Source organism: Centroberyx gerrardi, chromosome 1 (genome assembly GCF_048128805.1).
Source record: "Centroberyx gerrardi isolate f3 chromosome 1, fCenGer3.hap1.cur.20231027, whole genome shotgun sequence".
Classification (NCBI taxonomy): domain Eukaryota; kingdom Metazoa; phylum Chordata; class Actinopteri; order Beryciformes; family Berycidae; genus Centroberyx; species Centroberyx gerrardi.
This window is the reverse complement of record NC_135997.1, coordinates 22248493-22269705: the sequence shown is the minus strand read 5'-3', so window position 1 is coordinate 22269705 and position 21213 is coordinate 22248493. Positions and strand designations below refer to the sequence as shown.

Genomic DNA, 21213 nt, shown 5'->3' with positions numbered 1-21213 from the left:
TCAAAACAAAATATAGAGGTGTAGCTTGTGTGGCTTGTCGACTGGATCCTTGAAAAGTTTTTCAAAGTGTAAAACAAAACAAATTTCAAAAAGATTTACTCTCTCAAGATAGGTATAGACACTTTCCCAACATGGCTATTACAGTCTAACATAAGCACAAGAAAATAATTCATGACAGTATTTGAATTGCTTCAAAACAGAATTATTATTAACTTAATTGGCTGACAGGTTAGCCAACTGAGTCAACAGAAACATTTCTTTGAAAATATGTGTCCCTGGAAAACCATTCTTGAAGTGTGGTTACTTGTAGATACAATAGACAGACCGACAGACAGGCAGACATCTCTCCCTGACCTTGTCACCTCCTGCAGCTTCTTATAATAGCTGCCTTGTGGTCAGCTCCCCTGTGTATAGAGATCTTTGCACCTCCCTAGTGGCTGGCTTTAAGTCTGTCCCAGTTCAGCTTCATAGTGAAGAGAGCTGCTTCAGAAGACATTGAAGGGAAAACCCACCCTAAAACAGAATTTGTGGTGATTGACAATGAACCTGGGCAGCTATCAGGAGCGATCAGTGGCTACTCGGTAAAACTGCTCGCCTTTGCATAAAGTATTTCATCTCAGGTAAGCGTGTCTCAGATAAGCTATAAAGCATACAGGCTGACAAGCTGTGACTGCGTTGGTTAGCTTGTCTGCCTGGTAAGCAGGAACCTTTTTATATGGGCGATTCATTTACATTTTACTGTAGGGGCTATTCCTGCTGTTCTAGGCATGTTGTTGATTGGTCTGTCTCGGTTGATCAGACGTAAGAGTTTCTTAAATGAAAAATATGTCACAAGCTTTTCTGAATACAGGGAAAGTTTTTACAATAATAGCCTTAGCTAAACAGGAATCCTGAAACGTAGCTTTTCCAGTTTAAACTGTAAATGTTTATTATAAAAAAGAGAGCAAAAGATATGTTTTGCATGGCGTTCTAGACATGATGCATTAATGAATAGTACTCTGATTAACATATCAGTCTTGTTGGCTGTGTGACTTACTTCTAGACTTGCTTTTCAAACATAGAAAAGTGTAGCAGAGCTGACAATGGGTCTGTGTACCTACAGTTGAGCTGGGTTGGATAGTCAAGGTCAAGGTCAAGGTAAACTTTATTATCCCCATAGGGAAATTAATTTGGCCGAGTGCAATTAAAACAAACATAAACATATGTTAAAACAAACATACAGACATGACAACTTACAGTCAACTCATACCACATTCAAATCAGAGTAGCACATCAAACTTCCGTTGGTTCATAATTGCACTGGCCCTACACTACAGTCTGGTTTTGTACTTGCCCCATCAACACAATGTGAATATTGCACTTGCCCCATCACCATTAGAAATATTACACTGGCCTCACCCCCCACACCCACCACCCTACACCCACCATCCTACACTGTCTGGTATTGCACTTGCCCTACAAAAGTGGCCAATGTTGACCCTACCCAATCTGACAGTGCTGCCACCATCTGTCTCTGTCTGTCCTCCCTCATCTGCCCCCCTCAGCCACAGACCTCTGCACTGCTGAATGAGGAGCTCAGAGCAGCATGATGCTCCACCAGAGGGACAGAAGGTAGGAAAGGAGAGGACAGAAATGAGTTGCCAAATAGAACCAATTCCTGCCTTGATCAATTTTCTCTTTCCAATTAACAGTTAACCAGTGTCCCTTCATAACTCAGTCAATCTATATATCTCTGTCTTTCTCTCTCTTTCATTCTCAAAGAGGATGGCAATTCATCCAGTGTAGATGCCAAGAAAGCAGATCAAGACAGAAAGATAGATTAATGTTTTATTGTCTTCGTAAAGGCACAGTGAATACTAGAAACAGTAAATATGAAGACTTCAACAGTTCACAGCACAAATAACGCCACTAGAAAAGTACAAACATTACACTCAAGTAGTCCATGATGTTGCTGAGGGCACAAAGCTCCTGTCCAAGCATGCTTTTTGCAGATAAAGGATTAATATCTGGCCAGGTGGGAAGATGAATGGTGAAACATGGCTTGAGGGGGTGTTCAGTCGGGGTCTTATTATATTGAGTACTTTACATGTGACAGTAGTGGCTGTTATATTTAAGTGTGACAGCATTGGTGACGTCTGAGAGGTCCAGCGATCTTATTGTTTGAGTTTGTTCCTGTTGGTGAAGCAGCAGATGGAGCAGTAGAGGAGGAGATGCTCTTTGAAGCTCCTCTACATGAGGAGCAGAAGCTGGGCTGCAGCGGAGAGGGCCTTGACTTATTGGATTGCGGAGAGCCTCTGCTTGAAGTGTTTATCAAAGTTGCTGGTGTGTTGACTAAAACTAACTTACTAGACACTTATTAGAAACTAACTGTCATTGCCTATCATCAATCCATTTCCCATTTATCTGTACCTGAATGTTTCAAAAACACAAGAACTGCTCATTGGCTCCCCCAACATACCCTGCCATAACATTCCCACCAACTTCGACACCAACGCTCCTGTTGGTAATTCCTGTTTCCGTCACACATACACAGCCAATGCAGCCAATGCTGTCACATATAAAGCACTCAATATAACACAAGACCCTGACTGAACACCCCCGCAAGCCATGTTTCACCCTCTTCCTATCTGGCCAGATACAGATGCTTTATCTGCAAAAAGCACGTTTGGGCAGGAGCTTTCCCCTCAGCAGACTACCTCAGCAACATTATAGACTACTCAAGTGTAATGTGTGTACTTCTCTAGTGACATTATGTCTGTATGTGTGCTGTGAACTGTTGAAGTCTTCATATTTATTGTTTCTAGCACTACCTTTAAAACGACAATAAGAAATGTATCTATCTTGCTGTCTTGATGTCTTCTTTGACATCTGCGTTGGATGAACGGCCATCTTCTTGGAGAGAGAGACAGAGACACAGACAGAGACAGAGAGATTCATTCAGTTATGAAGGGGCACTGGTTAACTGTGAACTTGTTTATGTCCCCTCCTTTCCTATCTTCTGTCCCTCTGGTGGAGCATCATGCTGCTCTGACCTCCTCATTCAACAGTGTCGAGGTCTGTGGCTGAGGGAGGACACATGATGGACAGAGAGAGAGACTAGACAGTGGCAGCACTGTCACACACACACACACACACACACACACACACACATACACACACACTCAAGATAACTATTATAGTAGCTTTAATGTTTTAGCCCTAATAGAAGCCTATGGCCCATATTCATAAAACTCAGTGGTAACAGCTTTACGCAGCGCAAAATCTGCACCGCGGTAATTTTAGGTGATTCATAAAGTTACCGTGGAGACACTTTACCATGCCGTTATTATCTGCGGCGGCCCATGTGAAAGCCAATGAAAATAAATATGTAAATTAAGTGTTGCATATTAAACACCCCTCTGATCATCCACGCCCATGTGCAAGCACAATGGATCAGTAGATAATGTCAGAAAGGCAAAGAAAGCCAAAGTTCTCATCAGCAACTCCATATATTAAGACTAGCGGTTGTGTCACACAATGCAAATTGTTTGGAAAAGATATAGTAGCCCCTTCCAAGGACAGCACTGAAACACATTGACAAAACATAGCTTTTAGAGCAAGTGCTATTTTTTTATTTTTTATGATTTGCTTACAGGACATGCAAATGACCAGAAGCAGCCAGAGCTCTACTGTTTTTCCAATTTACACAGATGAAAACAATAATGAGCGTCAGAGTGGCGTTCTGTTGGATGTTACTCAGATCGGAAACGGAAAAAGCTCAGAAAACATTTTACGTTTGGATGATTTGATAACAAGAAATGATTGCCACTAGGTAGGCCTAGACAGATCAAAAAAGAATGGCGACGTTAGGAGAAGTAAGGAAAAACAAGCCCAGATATCTCCAACTACACTGACTGTGTGCAGACACCACCAGGAATAATGTAAAGGAGAGGGACAACCTGGACTATTCACACAAACAAAAAAACACCAGTATTATCCTTTAAGTGCCATGCTGAAAGGGCACCATAATGGTATCTGTTGAGGGAGGAGAGTGCGTTTCTCAAATCACATGATTTTCACATGATTTGATGCTGTTTTTCCAGCTTTGTAGACTTCACAAATCTGTTTTAAACTTAGCTTACTCCACACAAACCAAGTATGTGGCCCTTGCGTGTGGTAAAATGGACTAGCCACTATGAGTCAAACAAAGAGCTGAAGGTTTTTCTTCACTACTTCATCATAAGCTTCCTACATTTTTTCTCCTACTTCCTAGCCCCACGTTCTACCCCACATTTAAGTCCCCAGTGCGATTTTAAACTGCCTACAAGATTAGAGGAATTGCAGAGTGAAGTCTTTTTAGGGTGAATGTTGCCTTTAACTGTGTTCCCACACCAGTTCCCTAGGGTGTCGAGCTGCTTCGGAGCTTCCCCAGCTGCCAACATGAACTCTGCTACCAGTTACTAGCAGGATCAAAGAAACTATCGCATTGATCACACAGCATCTGTATCGACAGACGAGAGGTCAGGAGGACGGCTCACCCACACTGAGAGAGAGAGAGAGAGAGAGAGAGAGAGAGAGAGAGAGACGATGCATTTGTATGTGTATGTGCTTGCATGTGTGTGCTGTGTCTGTGTGTGTGTGTGGAGGTGCATACAGGGCTAGATGCAACTGCACACTGTTCACAGACATGCACAACACACACACACACACACACACAAGAGGCTGTGTACCGAACAAGCTACATTTAATCTAGACTAATCTGGCACGGCATGTAGACCAACAAATAGTTCATCAATACAAGATTGGGTATTGACTAATGACTGCAGGGGGAAGCATCTGTACACTGATTATAGCTAATAGGAGGGGATGAGAGATAGAAACAGGGAGAGGGAGACGACAGAAGGAGGGAGAAAGAGGTAGGGGGAGAGATGGGCGTGATAGACCAGGAGAGAGGGAGAGAGGGATGGATGAAAAAGGAGGCGTATATAAACACGCATGCACGTACACACACAAGAACACTTTCCTTTTTTCTCTTTCTCTCTCTCTCTCTCTCTCTCTCTCTCACACACACACACACGCCAAGGAGGGAGAGAGCTACAGAGAGGGAGAGAGGGCGGGAACGATTCAAAAGCACCTACAGTATCAAACAGACAAGAGAGACCCCCTGATGATGTAATGTGACACTGATTTCCGCAGATTCTCTTTTTGCTTGAGGAGATGACGGGGATTCAGTGTTTTGCTCAAGGACACTACAGCAGGGCGGACGCTTGCTTTAACGGGGCTTGAACTCAGGCCGTCCGGTTGAAGGACGTTCTTCCTACTCAGATGCGATAACTTAACACCCTCCGTCCAACAGTTCCGCAATATGTCATCACACTAATTCATTAAACAATTGTGTGTCATTTTTGTTAAAAATGAATGAAGATCAGTAGGTAACTTCTTTTCTTTCACATTTTCTTGCTGAGTATAGAATTTGCACACTCACTTGGGTTTTTATATGATGTCACCACACTGAAATCATTATTATTGCTGCATGGTCATTGATTTGTTGATATTTAACATGGTTATCAGGCACATTTTTCTTCTCATGTTCCTTCAAATCGTCCTTTAAGTCTATAGTGAACAGCAAATTGGCCTAGTGGCATAAATCCTAAATCTAAATGTAAACCGAAGGTAGAAAGCAATAACTCACCAATAACTGGAAGATTACTAGTAGTGAGCTGGGGACTGGAAGGTGGCTGGTATTATATCACACTCAGACAGTGTGCTCCTGAGCAAGGCACTCAACCCCAAACTGCTCCAGAATTGCTAGACTACAGCTGACCTTGCTTTCTTTCTTTTTGTTTAATGAGTATCTAGGATACGATATGTGAAGACAGAAATTATAAATAAATAATCCAAAATGGCCAATAAAGTAATCATCTTTTTGAACGAGGGGGATTAATTTAATATACACATTCCATTCCCCGTCATGCCTATAATCTCTCCCTTGTCTTTATTAGGTAGTATAAGAGATTCTATTTAAAAAGCGCCTGTCAAACTCAAGGACAATGTACAACCAAAGACTAAGGGCTAAAAGTTAAGCCCAGGATACAACAAACAGCTGAAGGGATAGTATCTTCTCTAAAAGGGAGCCAAAATACATCCATCAACACTTTGGCAGAGAGCCAATAACATGGTGAAGCACACTTATGATGCATCAACAATTTTCAATTCAATTCAATTTGGCACCAATAAAAAACATATTTTCTTGGGCATGATTTCAAAGCCTTCATTGCCAAACAGATAAAAGCAGCAATTACAGAAGAGGGCATTTTGAAGGAAGATGAAAGCACATGGAATCCCACTGGTTAACACATTTAAAACAGTCATTCCCCTTATTTATTCATTATATCAGCTATCCCCAATCTGACCAGGCTTTTGAATGATCACCCAGACCCAAAGAATACAAAAATGTGAATTGTTTACCTAACCCCTAACTTGCAGAGTTTAAAACAGTATACCACAATCACTCTATGCCACAATATATATATATATATATATATATATATATATATATAACATAATCTCAATTTAATACGATCATATTCCGTTTTACTCTGCTAAAGTTCATTTCTGTTGTTTTTTGAACTGTAAATGTTAATGCAAAATATTTCAGTGAGTGGTTGATCTCATTATAATTCCCTCATGGTGTAATGAACTTTGAACTGTCTCCTGAACAGAGGGTTTTTTTTACACTCCATAGTCTTGGTAATTCTGAACAAAGTAGCTGTTGGATGTTAGTGATGTAGCTTTACACCAGAATAACAAAAGCAGCTGTCAAATAAAAGCCTGATTTTAAGCCAGACAAACACTAGACTAGCAGAATAAAACCTGTTGCAGACACATCTGAGAAAGCAACGTTTTATCTGAGGGAAAACCTTGGAGGTTTTAGCTCCTTTTGTGTGAAGGGGGAAGTCTTATAATGCAAGGGATCTTCAAGCTTCAAGCCCTGTAGTGAGTGACTGCCCATTCAAATCTTGAGGAAAAAATGCACCTTTAAAACCTAAATTCTACTGAACACTTGGTAACACTTAACTTTGCAATAGACAGTGTATTAACTTGTGCAAAACCTTTCTAAGTACACATTAATACTGTGTAAGTACTAGGGAAATATCCCTAATACATGATCATGATCACGATACAAATATGAATACATGATCAAATATAGTTATGTATACTTCCATTGTTTTGTTATACAGAACCTAATGTATTAGGGATATTTTATTAGTTATGGTATTAATATGCAATTACAATATTTTTCCATGGGTTCATACACAGGTTAATATACGGGAATAAGGTCATTGTAAAGTAAATGGTGTTAACAAGTAATTTGTTATCAGCATCACTTTTCTCAGCCCGGTTAAGACCTCCACATTTTAATGAGAGGCGGTTTGCTTTTTCTGCCAAACTATAAGAGCGTTTCATCATCAGCACAGTAAACTATGGCACAGCAGCCTTCCACAGCATTACACTGACTTCATGTTTCCAGTCATATCAGGAAGAATGTGTATCCACCAAAACATCAAACATCTATGAGTCACACACACACAAACACACACACACGCATGCAACGTTAAATATTCAAACAATACAACACTTCCCAACGGTACAATGCTGTTTTTGACAGTACACTGCAGCAAACTCTGTCCAGGCTGAGTTTACATAAACCCTTTCTACATTACATGCTTTGTAGTGGAGAGAGGCAGGGCGGCTCTTTGTTGAATCTGAATGACAACTTCATATGTCACTGTTTGTTCCTGAGGAGAGTGTTAATAATACATACCACAAGCTCCACTTCTGAAGGAGCTCAGAATAGAGTAGAATAGAATAGAATAGAATAGAATAGATTGGATTGGATTGGATTGGAATGGAATGGAATGGAATGGAATGAAATGGAATGATATTGAACAGAATGGAATGGAATAGAATGGAATGGAATGGAATGGAATGGAATACCACATCTTAGAATATTGCCAAAAACAGCACCAACTCTTTATCCCCTTTAAGCCCCACTAGCCTCGTGTTATAAACTATCCATGCAAGTCTCAGTGAGCCAGACAAGAAACAACCACAAGCCTCTACTTCAGGTCTAGGCTAGTGCCTATGTTAGAAAGACTGCCAGAGAAAGAAATGCTGGGCTTTGACACACTGACACCTAACAGAAGGCAACAGTGACAGTGTGTTCTCATAGGTTGCTTTCACCCTCACTATTTAGTTTATATCTTGACGACATCACAGGTTATTTTTAGTTCTCTGGTTTATTTTGGGAGACAGTTCACAAATGTCCATGTTTACAAATATTGGCTGGACCATCTAAAACCACAGGTATAACCAAAGGTGTATGAATCGCTGAACTGAGTGGCATGCCCCTTTAAACTGAAGGAGGGATGCAAAATGGCTGCCGCCAAATGACCACAGATGAAAGCAGTGACATTAAACGAGTGCAATGGATGCACAGATGGATATAGACAGCATCATTATTCAATATGCATTATTAATCATTACATGAAAACTATTTATTGGCAATAATTCCTGGAAAAGGAGGCCTTATTGAATTGTCTTGGGAAGGGTTTGTTGCTTTTACACAGGCTGTGGATACAATCAAGCTTGAGGATACTCAGATAGCTTAGAAATCTCCCAAAATTTCACACCAGTGGGGTTTGGTTTGTCACACACTTCACTACTCCATCCCATTGTCAACATATTTCCACACAGAGAGGATGTAAACAAAATAAAAAAATTCTCTCATTCTTTACACCCTCCAACCCTCATGCCTTTGTGCACCCTCCTGACAAATCTATCCTCTCCATCTCTTTCATCTGCCCGCACTCCTCCCTCCATTCTCTCCTTCCTCCCTCTGCGGCCCACTTCTGCACCGAGGGAATGGCAGCAGCGGCTTCAATAATTCACTTCTCCTCAGAACAGGTTGTGTTTGCATTGCAGGGTGCTGCAGGCGAGAATAGAGAGGGCAAGGGAGAAAGATTAAAAAAAAAAGGAAAAATGAAGAATGAAGTTGAAATGGATGGAGACTTTGAAAAGAAAGATAGAATGAAAGTAAAGGGGAAAAAAACCAGCAGAGTGGAAAGGCTGTTGTGAGTGATGACGATGTGGAAAAAAACAGAGGGAAGTGGTTTTGCTTGGGCAAGCCAGTCGCATCTGTGCTGCCTTGCTGCCACATGCACCTCTAGTCTCTGGTGTATCTCCTAAAAGGCGAGAAAGAGCGAGAGATAATGAAAGAGAGAAAGGTGAGAGTAGGGAGAGAGAGAATGGGAATGATATCCGAACAGAGAGCATGAGGGAGAGATATTGAGAAAAGCTCCCCATGCAGACAGGGAGAGGGGAAGAGACAGCGAGGCCTTCATCAGCTGCATCAGATGAAGGCCAACAAAGCAGCGTGCCAGGACCTTCCACTGGAGCATTTTCCTGCTGCACAGAACCACCTCTGAAAACCACCTAACTATGGACCAAGTCACAGAAGTCGCCCTCTTCAACTCTGCCTGCCCCTCTCAGGTTTGGAGCGGTTCAGTCGAACTCTGGAGCTTTTACTCTTTAGTTCAGTTGCTCTGGGCAGGTGAGAACGATGAACTCGAGTGCGCACCAAATAATCACACAAGATGCCTGAAAATGCAGGTCTCGGCCCTCTTTCAAGCAGACTGTGGTTCGGCTACAGCAAACGACCCCAAGTTGTTTGTTGTTTGACCGTTGTTCTGTATGGTTTTATGGGTATAAGGAGGTGGATGTGATCTGATAGCAAGCAGCTGCACATGCTTGGAAAGCCAAATTACCCAAGGTGGAACCACAGCCTGCACTGATGCTCATATTCAGCTATTTCTTCATGACGAGTCCATCATGCTTAGCTGAAGTTACATGGACTGGAATCACATGACAAGTTGCCAAAACTCTGTCCAATAAACAAGCTATTTGTGAGTTCATGCGACTTTTGTTCACAAGCCCTGCTTCACCTGTAATGGGGCAGCGAGACCCCAAATGAACCAAGTACAAAAATGCAATGAAGTAAACCTTTAAACTATGGTGCGGACCAAACAAAATGAAACGTTGGCATGATTGCACCCTTATTTCTCTCTTTCAGTCTCTCACAATGAGTCTTTCCTTCTGTTTCTTTCTCTTTTTCTGAGGCCCTTGTCGGTCGTGCTCTCCGTCTCTAGGGAAGCCTTTCTTCTTTTAGCTTTTCTCTATCTGCCCCTGCCCTTTTCAATGTCACTCTCACTGTCTCTCTCCCTGTCTCTTAATATGAGCCTTTCTCTTTTGCCATTTGTCTCTCTCTCTCTCTCTCTGCTCCCCCTATCTCTCGCAAGCTGGGTTTCTGTGCAAGTATTTGAGAATTATGATGTTTCGAATTAGAAGCTGAATGGAAATCGCAAAATTCAATAAAATTTCCTCAATATTGCAAAAACATTTTGACGTTTGCTTTAAGTGGAGATGTTTTTTGCCTATAAAGAAATAAAGTGAGAAATGCAATGGAAACACATTTGTTGAATAAATAATGACGTAGGCTTAGCATGGCTAGTTCAGTTTCATTGCATAGCTGTTCAAAAGTGGCTTTGGACATCCTGAAATGCTGACTGTAAAATATCTGTTCACCACGAGCTCCCAGAAGTGTCAGATGAAAGCATGAAATATGGCCAACATTATCTGATACTAAAGAACAATAACAACTTGCCCAATACTAATCAATTATTGAACAACCCTTTCCATTTTTCTTGTGGATGTATTTTGTTTTTGTTTTTTACATTCAGGAAGTTAATTTATCTGCTTCAGCAAAGCTGATGGAAACATACCTCATTCACTTTTTTTTTTTGCCACATTTTAAAAGTTTGCGTAAAATTCGCTTGACGGTCTCAGCCTTCATTCCTTGTGGCTGCCGTTAGCCCCCGCTGTCTCCTCCCCAGTGTCAGCCCTCCACCCTGCTTCCCAATGTCTGTCTGGAGCTTTCAATGACAGTGTGTGGTATGTCCCATATGCAGTAAGCGGAGTGGTGGGTGGACGCTCGCCGCTGACTTGGAGGATGATAGCGAGATGATGACAGGGCTTTGGAGGAGAGAGGTGGCGGGTAGAGAGAGAAAAAGAAGGATGGCATCTCTATGAGGAGGAGGGGGAGAAAGGGAGGATGCACAGGCGAGAGCAGAGGAGGCGAGTGAAGGGACGTCTGTTGAAAGGGACGGGTGAGTGCTTGGATGAAGGGAGAGAATTAGGGTGGAAAGAGGAGGAGGAAGAGAGGAGAGGAAAAGAAGAAGAAGAGAATGGGTACATTTTATTTGACACGTAAAGGGTAACTATATGGATGGCTGGAAAGGAAAAGGAGGATCAGACAGGAGAGGGGAGAAGAGGAGAAGAGAGGAAGATGACAGGAGCATCTTTCTTGACAGGTAAAGGGGTAGTAGATGGGTAAAGAGAGAATGAGGAGGAGGAGGAGGAGGAGAGGGATCAGGAATGTGTAGCTGGTGGCAGGTAAATTGCTACACTGACAACATGGGGACTTTTCAACATATCCGACAGATTATACCCCTTCCCACCTCCTCTGAGCCAGCGAGACGCATAGAAGGGGAGAGAGAGAGGGAGAGAGAGAGAGAGAGAGAGAGAGAGAGAGAGAGAGAGAGAGAGAGAGAAAGCAAAAATTTCAAAAAACACCTCGAGCACCAGAAAATTTTTACTAAAACAGTCATGAGCAGGAGAGAGGGGGGTGGGGAGAGAGTGTGGCACTGAGGGAGAGCGAGTTTGAGAGAGTGAATGAGAACGAAAGAGAGAGAGAGCGAGAGCGAGAGCGAGAGCTCCAAGCAGCATGCGTCGCTGAATTATTGAGGCCAGACGTGTGTAGGAGCAGAAGATAGATTTCCAGTGTTGATCCCTTCCTGCTGTCAGAAAGTTTAGTTGGACACGACCGGCTCCGGCAGCTGTGGCTGTTGTTGTTGTTGTTGTTGGGGGTTTTCAATGTACACCGCAGGGAGAGGAGGAACATATGTGGGAGGAGCAGCCGCGAAAAGTGTGGTTTTGGCAGTGTGTGTGTGTTCCTGCCACTCTTTAAGTTGCAGCACATCTGTAAGCTGTGGTGTTCTCAGACAGTCAGTGCCTCTGTGCAGGTTCTGTATGAAGCCAGTGGCACAGATTATGCACAGGTCCTCTGCATATTTCATTGCTGAAGGCGAGAATGCCTGCATATGCACAGCATTCTATATACTCAGGGAAACCATATCATTTGCTTGGTGAGTCAACAATAGCGCAAATATTTTAGAGCTACCTGAAGAGATTGCACAGACTGTGAATTGTTTAAGGCAGAGGTTCTGAAAACATTTCATACTAAAGATTCCCACATATATACTGTGGGTTTACATGTTACGCTGAGCACCGTCATTTGAATATCTTTTCTTGCCAGAATCTTCCATGTTTTGTATGTTTTCTTTGTACACAATTTAGGACGTATTTGTTCTATATTTTAAGTGGAAGTGTAAAAGTTATGATAATAAACAGCCTAACTTCTAGTATATGTCATAATTGCAAAAATTAAGTTAGGTAAAAAAAAGAAAAAAAAGTTTTAAAAAAATGACGTCAGAACAGAAGTCTTCTTCTGTCTACTAAGTGATGAGGACAAAAAAAGGAGGGCAAGAGAGAGGGAGGTGAAGAAGAAAGAGAGTGACAGAGTGAGAGAAGTGTGGGAGGGGGCAGACGGTCTCTGATGTAAGCCATGTTCTCACCGCTGCTCACAACGGTCCTGTCACCTTCATGAATAAGTTAGATGCCAAATGCTCCCTCCCTCTCACACGCACACGAATGCAAACACACACACACACACACACACGCCACAGCCCATTTTCTTTACTTCTCAGACATCGAGATGCATGCAAAAACAAACACAGACACAAACGCAGACACAATAAAACGCCCACACACCTAGAGCTTTGCTATTTTAGCCTCTCCTACATTCAAATCTCAAGTTGCTCCACGCACAAATACACAGACACAAACACACGCACAAACACACACACACACACACACACACAAACAAATACGTACATTCCCTCCTGAAACCCTCGCCAGTAAGAGGTGCTTGATAGCATCTGACAGAGTGACAGGAGTACAGAGGAGAAAAGTGAAGTTTCTCTGACAGTTTTTCCTACCCAGAGGGCACCCACATCGTCCCATTACACTCCGGACCACTCTCATCTGGAGAGGTATGTGTGTACGTCTGTGTGTTTTTCTGAGTTTGTCTGTGCGTGTGTGTGTGTGTGTGTGTGTGTGTGTGTGTGGCTTACATCCTGGTACAGACAGAAGAGAGAGAGAAAAGTAACAATCTGTGCGATGATCTTTGAATTCAACAAAAAGTAAACGCAGTGTGCATGCATGTGTGTGTATGTGTGTGTGTGTGACATTTGTGGGTGTGCTCTTGTGTATGTTTGCGTGTGAATGTGACCTATGCGTACATCTTCGGCCATGAGAGAGGCAAATAGAGAGAAAGACAGAAAAGAAAGAGGGCTACATGATGATCTGTGAGCAAAAAGTACAATAATCTTCTTCAGCACATTGCACAGACAGCACAAGCCCCCTGCAGTGGCTCTCTCTACGCCTTCTTTCCTCCTTGTCAAACTTTCTGTCCTTCAGCCTAACCCAGAAAAAGAGAAACATTTTACGGCAACGTAGATAGTCAATTTCAATCAGTCCATCAATCAGTATTTATTTCTACACAGTTCACACAAAGGATGTAATCCAAGGCGCCTGACAGTGTGGTGTAGAAAAGGAGCTTAAATAATGGTAGACCGCGATAACAAGGGAGACAGAAAACAAGGCATAAAGGTATAAAAGAATTTGAAAGTAAAAAAGAATTCACCGACAGCAATGTTGAACAACATGTTTTTAATCATAATGTTGATAAAAAATTGCCTCTGGAACTACAAATCTTGCTGCTTGCTTCGGATCAAATTCCACCAGAGCCTTCTCTCCTGTGTCTCCCCAAGTCTTTGTTCATCTCTGCCTCCCTATTGTCTCTCAATAAAGCAAGAAAACAAACTGTCTTTTAGAAATAAACTGGATTATGTATCATGCTCTTAACTCGATACAGGACGCGCTCACTGCCCACTCCTGCCTACATTAATAGATAAGACAAATGTAAGAGGTAGGCAGACGGCCCGCACCTCTGTGTAAACAGATATAATACATGAAGAGATGTCGCACTATCCTTTCTGAAGTGATATATTACTATTTCCCCTCACTCTGAGCCCCAGTGTGCCAGACTGCCCACCTCTACCCACTGCCTCGTGCCCACCCAGGGCTCAGAGCGGAACTGGTGGGAGGCAGGGTGATAAATCAGACCTCCCAGGAAGTCGCCTGAACGCCGTTATCCTTTCGCCCCAGGTAGCAAGGCGAGAGTAAACTACGGTCAACACATCACGCTGGCCACAGGCCTATGGCTCTGCTGCTGCCCTATAGGTTAATAGAGCCGTTGTCAGGCTTTAATACCCAGTCAGCCGTACAGAAAAACACTGGAGAGGAGAGGAGAGGAGGAGAGGAGAGGAGAGGAGGAGAGGAGGAGAGGAGAGGAGAGGAGAGGAGAGGAGAGGAGAGGAGAGGAGAGGAGAGGAGAGGAGAGGAGAGGAGGAGGAGAGAAGAGGAGAGGACGGGAGAGGAGAAAAGAGGAGAGGAGGAAATCAAGGGCAAAAAAGTGGCAAAGAAAGAAAGAGCTGAGCAAGCATCAGGCATAGAGGTTAGGTGTGTGTGTGTGTGTGTGTGTGTGTGTGTGTGTCTGTGTTGCATGACCCCTACAATAGTAAAGCAGCACAGTGGATAAACGAAAGCATTCCATGCAGCCAGTTAGCAGGAGATGGAAATGGGAGCAAGATGAAATAATTCAAACACCCAGTGCATTAAAACTGTTAGGAGAGGGGGCGGGGAATAGAGAGACCGAGAGAGAGATGGGTAGAGAGAGAGAGAGAACACAGAAGGGTCATACATATACCACCGCTGGAGCTTTTCATAAGCTAGTCTACAGCTGTTAAATTTTAATTAATGGTGAGCTAAGGTGGTTTTGATATAACTTACGTACCATAAAATAACTAGCCAACGTTCATCAAGTCTCCTACTGGAAGTCGACGTTACATGCCCTCCGACCCATCCTGTCCACCCTCCTCTGTGACAAGAAGGACTACTCCAAGCCGTCTTCTGCTGTACAGCATGCGGCACAGCTCCTCAACAAAAAAAACACATTGCATTCTGCTGGCCAAGTATTGTACCGCTCCAGCCCTAATGCCTCCTTTCAGCGGTGAGCAGTCAAAAGAAAGTGCAGTGGAGATCGAGAGAGGCCAAAAAGAAGCGCAGACGCCTTTTGTATAGTCCCTAATTAATAGGGACTCACCCAGTGTGCAATGTTCCTCCAGAAGAGCGTGGTACAAAGAGTTCTGACTCTCTCTCTCTATCTGTCTCGATCTATCTATCTGTCTCAAGCACTCCCTCTCTCCTTCTCTCCCTCTCACCCTCTCTCTCTCTCCCTTTTTTGTTACCCTTTGTTGGAAGAACACAGTTTGAGCACCTCTAATAATCTTCCAAGGACTTTAATTAAAAATAATACAGAAGGAAAGGTCAGTCAACAATCGCTGACATTGATAACACATGAGAGTGCAATCTTTAAAGGAGAAAGAGCTGTGTGTGTGTGCGTGTGTGTGTGTGTGTGTGCGTGTGTGTCTGTGTGCCTTTGCAACTGTGTGTATAAAAGAAAAACAGAAAAATATAGCAAAGAACCCAAAGAGTAGGAGGAAGGTGTCAGATTGCGGGAGGTAAAAGATTATCATCATTGCTAGCGAATGCTTCAGTCTCTTCCTCTACCCTCCCCTCCCCTCCCCTCCCTTCCTCCATTGCCTCAGAGCCACCAATAAATTATGGATGCTTATTAGAAAAGGGCAATATTCAGCATCCAAAATAAACTCAGCGGCAAGAGACATAAAAGAGACACAAACAAAAAGTGCTGATGTGGGGAGAGGAAGAGTTAAAATCACAGGGGAGCCAGTGGCCAGGCCAGTAAACCTGGAACTATCTCTTTCTAGGTCACTGGCTTTCAACCCATGTGGCATGGCAAGCTAGTGGGCTGCGGAGAGAGTTAAGGTCTGCCATAAGATGCTGCTCCAATGTTGGGTATATGCATAAAAGCGCTGCGAAGCAAACATGAACTCAGAATTCGGCTACATGTGCAGACTGCAAATAAAAAAGAAGTAGCAGCAATGAGCCTTTCATTCTTCCTTGGGCAACATCTTCAAAGTGTCTGTGAGCAATTTAAGCATATTAAACTTTTCCACTCTCTGCATTGAAGTGGCTCCGCCTCTTCTAGTACTTTGTTACTGTGGCCAGTGGCGAGCCCGTTCCTCTCCTGCTGCCGCAAGGGGCTCGCTCAGGTTAAAACACTGTCATGCAAAATCGTTGATTTAAATTTATTAGATTTCACCTTAACAAGCACATAATCAAGCATTATGTTCCAAGCTAATGCAATTTGGGCCCCATTTAGCAGCTAATGGTTTTGTGTGACTTTGTCAAGCAATCAATAATTTGGAGTCCCTGTGAATTCTGTTGCTTCACCGAGTGTGATTTAAAAAGATGGAGAACCACTCCTCTGGTACACTGTGTTGGCATTTCCGCTGTGATGTTGCAGCTGTTGAAGCCTTCAGGCGGAGAATCGCATAAGACTGTCTTGAAATTGTCTGAGCATCCCCAAATCCTTAAGTATGCTAAGAGTTGGCATATGTTAATGCCATATCAAGTGTGTAATACTCTGGATTATATCCATATTATGAGAATCTTGAAAATGATATGCATGCAGGGATATTTGTGATCACTATATGAAGATGCATATAAAGAGCTTATCCCACATAAGACCACAACCAGAGTAGTCAGTGATGAAGCCAGAGCCTCTCTGGGGAAGCAGTTAGTCACGTCACACCCGCTCTCTCCTGCCTTTCCCGTCACTCTCCATTAAATACTATCAAATAAAGCAGAACTGCCTTAAAATGATCTAAAAAAAAGTTGCACTAGTAAAGCCCCACTGAGAAAAATACATGGTGCACCGGTACTGCTTTTTTCCTTTATAGCATAGCCTCTCCTTAGTGCACCTGTTTGTCCATCACTTGTACCCAATTGCGTTTTGATGGACAGGTGTTGCAAGCTTTCTGACAGCCTATCAAAATACTCAGAAGTACAATCAATAGACCACACTGCTGCAAGAGAAACAGTGACTGATCCATGAGTCCCTGCTGAGCCAGCAAACTGTAGCAGTGGGAAACAAAGTGTGACAATGCCATGCAAACACATCACACACAAACACACACACACACACACACACACACAGACGTGCAGGCATGAGCTCACACACATAGCCACACACATGTACGCACACATTTGCGCACATGACCTCACACATGCGTACGCACACGCACACACAGACTTGCAGGCATGAGCTCACAAAAATGCACACGCACACACACACACACACACCCCAGAGAAGGCTAAATGAACGTCACAGCCGTCCAAAGCGCTAACATCAATCAGGCACGCTTACACCGTTCAGCTCCCGACGGATAGTGAGTCGCATCTGTCTCCGAGAGCAAGTGCTAAACAACTCCAAAGTGAGGGAAACCATTTTATGCATATCTGCATACACAGCGAGCGAGCGTGCCAAACTAGTTGGCGCTTTTCCCAATCTTCCCTACTCCTGTTGTTTAGTGATGTGCAATTCTCAACCGATTTGTTCTTTCTGAATGACTCTTTTTAGTGGTGATGATTCACCTCAACGAGACAGTTGCTACGCAGGTACACACAGCTGAGCACCATCGCCGCACGAGCCACCTGGGAGTCTGGGGCTTGTGAACGCTGGCCTGTTCTGCTCCCACAAAGCCTTGGGACTTTTCTTCCCTCAGCACGGACTGGAAGGCTCCCGTTGCCCCTAAGGCCACAATTCCACAACACTGAATGAAATTATCAACTTAAAATAAATCAAAATAGTTGTTCTTTTCACTGAACAAACTCGAAAAAATAAACAAAATAAGGAAATGAACAAAAGCAAACTGGAAATGAGAGACTCCTGCAGGACACCATAACTAGATTCGGAGAGTCATTCCATCATGAGGTGTCAACCTCTTGAAACAACTGACACGCACTCCTACAAAATGATCACTGGCATAGAGGACATACTCGCAATTTTTGAATAACTTAGATATCTTTAGACCATTACATTCCAAAGGATCGAAATATTTGGACGCTGGAAATACTGAGGAATGAATATAACATAGTGCTATCCAAAATAGATATATCTCCTTTTTGGAATGGAAGCCTTCAGGTCCTGGGTTGAATCAAAACTCTCTGGTATCGCCTACATCTGCACGTTTGCGGTCAAAAATGATCCCAAACAAGGATTAAACTCAAGTGCATCCTTTTTTCATTGTAAGGCTATTTTTCACATTTCCTTGAGCGGAGCAGAAGGTGGAAAATAGAAATAACCTCCACAGATCCCAGTCTGTAGTGTATGGTCTCATCCAGCACCATGGTAACGCACGTAGCCACTGCTTTGTCTAGGGACTGAGGGTCAGACGAATACGGGCAATAGAATTTGATAAAATGAATTGATATTGTTTGTCAAGGTTTATTGGTAGCCCCAAAGGAAACGCAATACACATACATAATAAAGGTAAAGATTTAGGGGGAACTGTCAAGTTAGTTGGTTAAAGTCTATACTGAGGATATTATGCACATCCAGTGCAGTATATTAGTATATTTATTATAGTGGGAGAGGCCAGGTTAGTTAGTATGAAGGCTAGTATATACTGAACATAAGCCTATATGCTTCAGCAAACGACAGCTTGTCAGCAGTTCTCTGTGTGACGGCAGGTTGCAGGATTGCTTATGACAGCGCACTACACTGCTGTGGCTAAACAGACCTTGTTTTCAATGGCTGTCACATGTCTTAAAACATCAAAATCAAAATATCAAAGTTGACAGATCAGTTTGTGTGTTTGCCTTGCCCGAAGCGACAGGATGCATATCTGGCCAAGCGCCTGTAGCTGAAGAAACTGAGCCTCAGTAGTGCAGTCAGTCGGTGTTAAGAAGGGACAAATCTCCTTGTTATCCTCCAAAACACACTGTGACGATCCTTTTTCACCTGACAAAGACAATCCACTTTTTGGAGACTTCCCGCGAGTCTTCCCTGCTTCTTCAGAGGTGTTTTGTATGTTTTTGAGCCTGTGTGCACATATCCAGGTGATGTAGAGGAAAATTAAACTATGACCTCCCATCAGTGACATTCACTTTTCCCCTTATAAGACCTTCTATAACTTACATCATTTTGATATAGGGTATGATGCACTCTGACTTTTCACCATAAAGATTTGTCAGCCCACTACATCTCTATGTCTTCCCAGCCACCTCCTGGGATCTGTAAGCAATATAGTGTCTCCCTTTCAAGTTAATTTTGCAGCTGATCTCCCTAAAGCTATTCTCGCTGTAGTTTAAATGCCAGTTATTACAGTGACTCTTATTACTACTGCTGGCTAACTGAAATGCAGACAATGCTGCATGGAGAGGCGTTTAATTAAGGCTGTTATAGGCTAATAATTGAACCAATTAAGATCATTGCTGAATAAGACAAATAGAGCTCAGTCAACTTGCACTTATAAAGTAGCTTTGTAAAGAATAAGAATAAGAACAAGAATTGTGCAGCTTTTGAATTGGAAATATCGCGTTCTTACCGTAAACTCCTTGGCCCCGGGCATAAGGATGGACAATAGAAAATAACAAAATCCAGAAAAGCTCCATGTTCAACTCAGTTCCGTCATAACCTATGGAGAGAGAGAGAGAGAGAGAGAGAGAGAGAGAGAGAGAGAGAGAGAGAGAGAGAGAGAGAGAGAGAGAGGTGAAGACAGGGCTCACAGAGGGGACCAGTCTGCAGATTCATGTGACAAGCAAGAGGCGACAGCTGAGTGATTGTTATCAAAAGGGGAGAATAGGTACTAAGCCTCTGGGTGTGTTTCAATCGCTTTTTTCATGTTCGGCTATGTCTCACTCGACCCCCTGAGCCAGGAGAATAATATTACAAAGCAATTTCGGCCCCGCTGCGTAGCCTACATCGCTTCATTCAAGTTAAAGGTAGGGTAATTCAATCACAAATCGTGGATTATGGAAAGCTTACAACCAAGGCTGTGTGCTGTACAGAATTGGAGATTGACGGGATTGGTCCGGCGCACTTGTCGGATGTTCTCTCTTCACTTCCAAAAGCAACGGGGCAGGTAATGACAGGACAGGACACAACTACGGATTAGACTACAATACTAATCGAGGATTAAGGTACAACATGTGGGGTCATGCACTTGAGACCCCCCCCTCACACACACGCGCGCGCACACACACACCACCCACCCGCCTCCCTCCGTTTACCTCCTTAAAATATTTCTATAATATTCCTACAGGGACTGTCAGTGGAAGCCCTAGTCAACAGTGAATATTGACCATATCCTATGATGGGTATCATCATATTCCTGTACTGTAGATATTTGTTTTGCTGTGATATTTATATAGCCTAGGATCCATCCAAATTTACCATAGGATTGCTGTGACTCTTTTTTTCGTTAGGATAACTTGCCTTGTGACACAAATGTGTGGTTGGAGGCTCTGGTTATTTCTCTGCACGACACATTAGTGCCATTTCACAACCTGTAGTAAACGTGCAGCATGAAGCCTGAAAAGCAACTCAAGTCAATTAGCGGCTAATCGAGCCTCTTGTCTGACTTCCCTCCAAATGTGACCGTTTCTCCAGACGTGCAAATCATTTTAAATAGCAGCTTTATTTCGCATAATGGTTACAAGTCGGTAGCATTGTCACGATGCATTTTACAGAGCGCGCCCTGATAAAAGTTTCATTACTGTGCAATGTGAGTTAATAGCCTGCATTCATGTCATGACGTGCTGCACGAGTCTCAATATTGCAATGTAGTCTTGTAGATCGGCATGGTCTATTTCCTGGAGGAAGCTAAAGGCAAACAAAAGAGATATTGGCTAATTGGGCTATTGAAGATATAATTTGATAGGCTATTACTAGGATCAATACATAATAGCACGTTAACTGGCATCATTGATAGCTACAAACTGAAAGAAAGGTGGGTTATTACACCCAAAATATGGGTGTCACCGATGGGCCATCTTGTTGAACATCGG

At 43.0% G+C, this 21213-nt stretch overlaps 1 protein-coding gene across 1 annotated transcript in view; it reads right to left on the bottom strand.

Annotated features, from left to right (window-relative positions):
- The window catches only part of mdga1 (MAM domain containing glycosylphosphatidylinositol anchor 1), a 187054-nt gene extending 167219 nt beyond the window's left edge, over positions 1-19835 (bottom strand). The window contains exon 1 of the mRNA XM_071900079.2: positions 19752-19835. Coding sequence (XP_071756180.1) covers positions 19752-19818 — 67 coding nt within the window. The 5' untranslated portion in view covers positions 19819-19835. The remainder of the gene's footprint in view (positions 1-19751) is intronic.
- Between the last annotated feature and the right edge of the window lie 1378 nt (positions 19836-21213).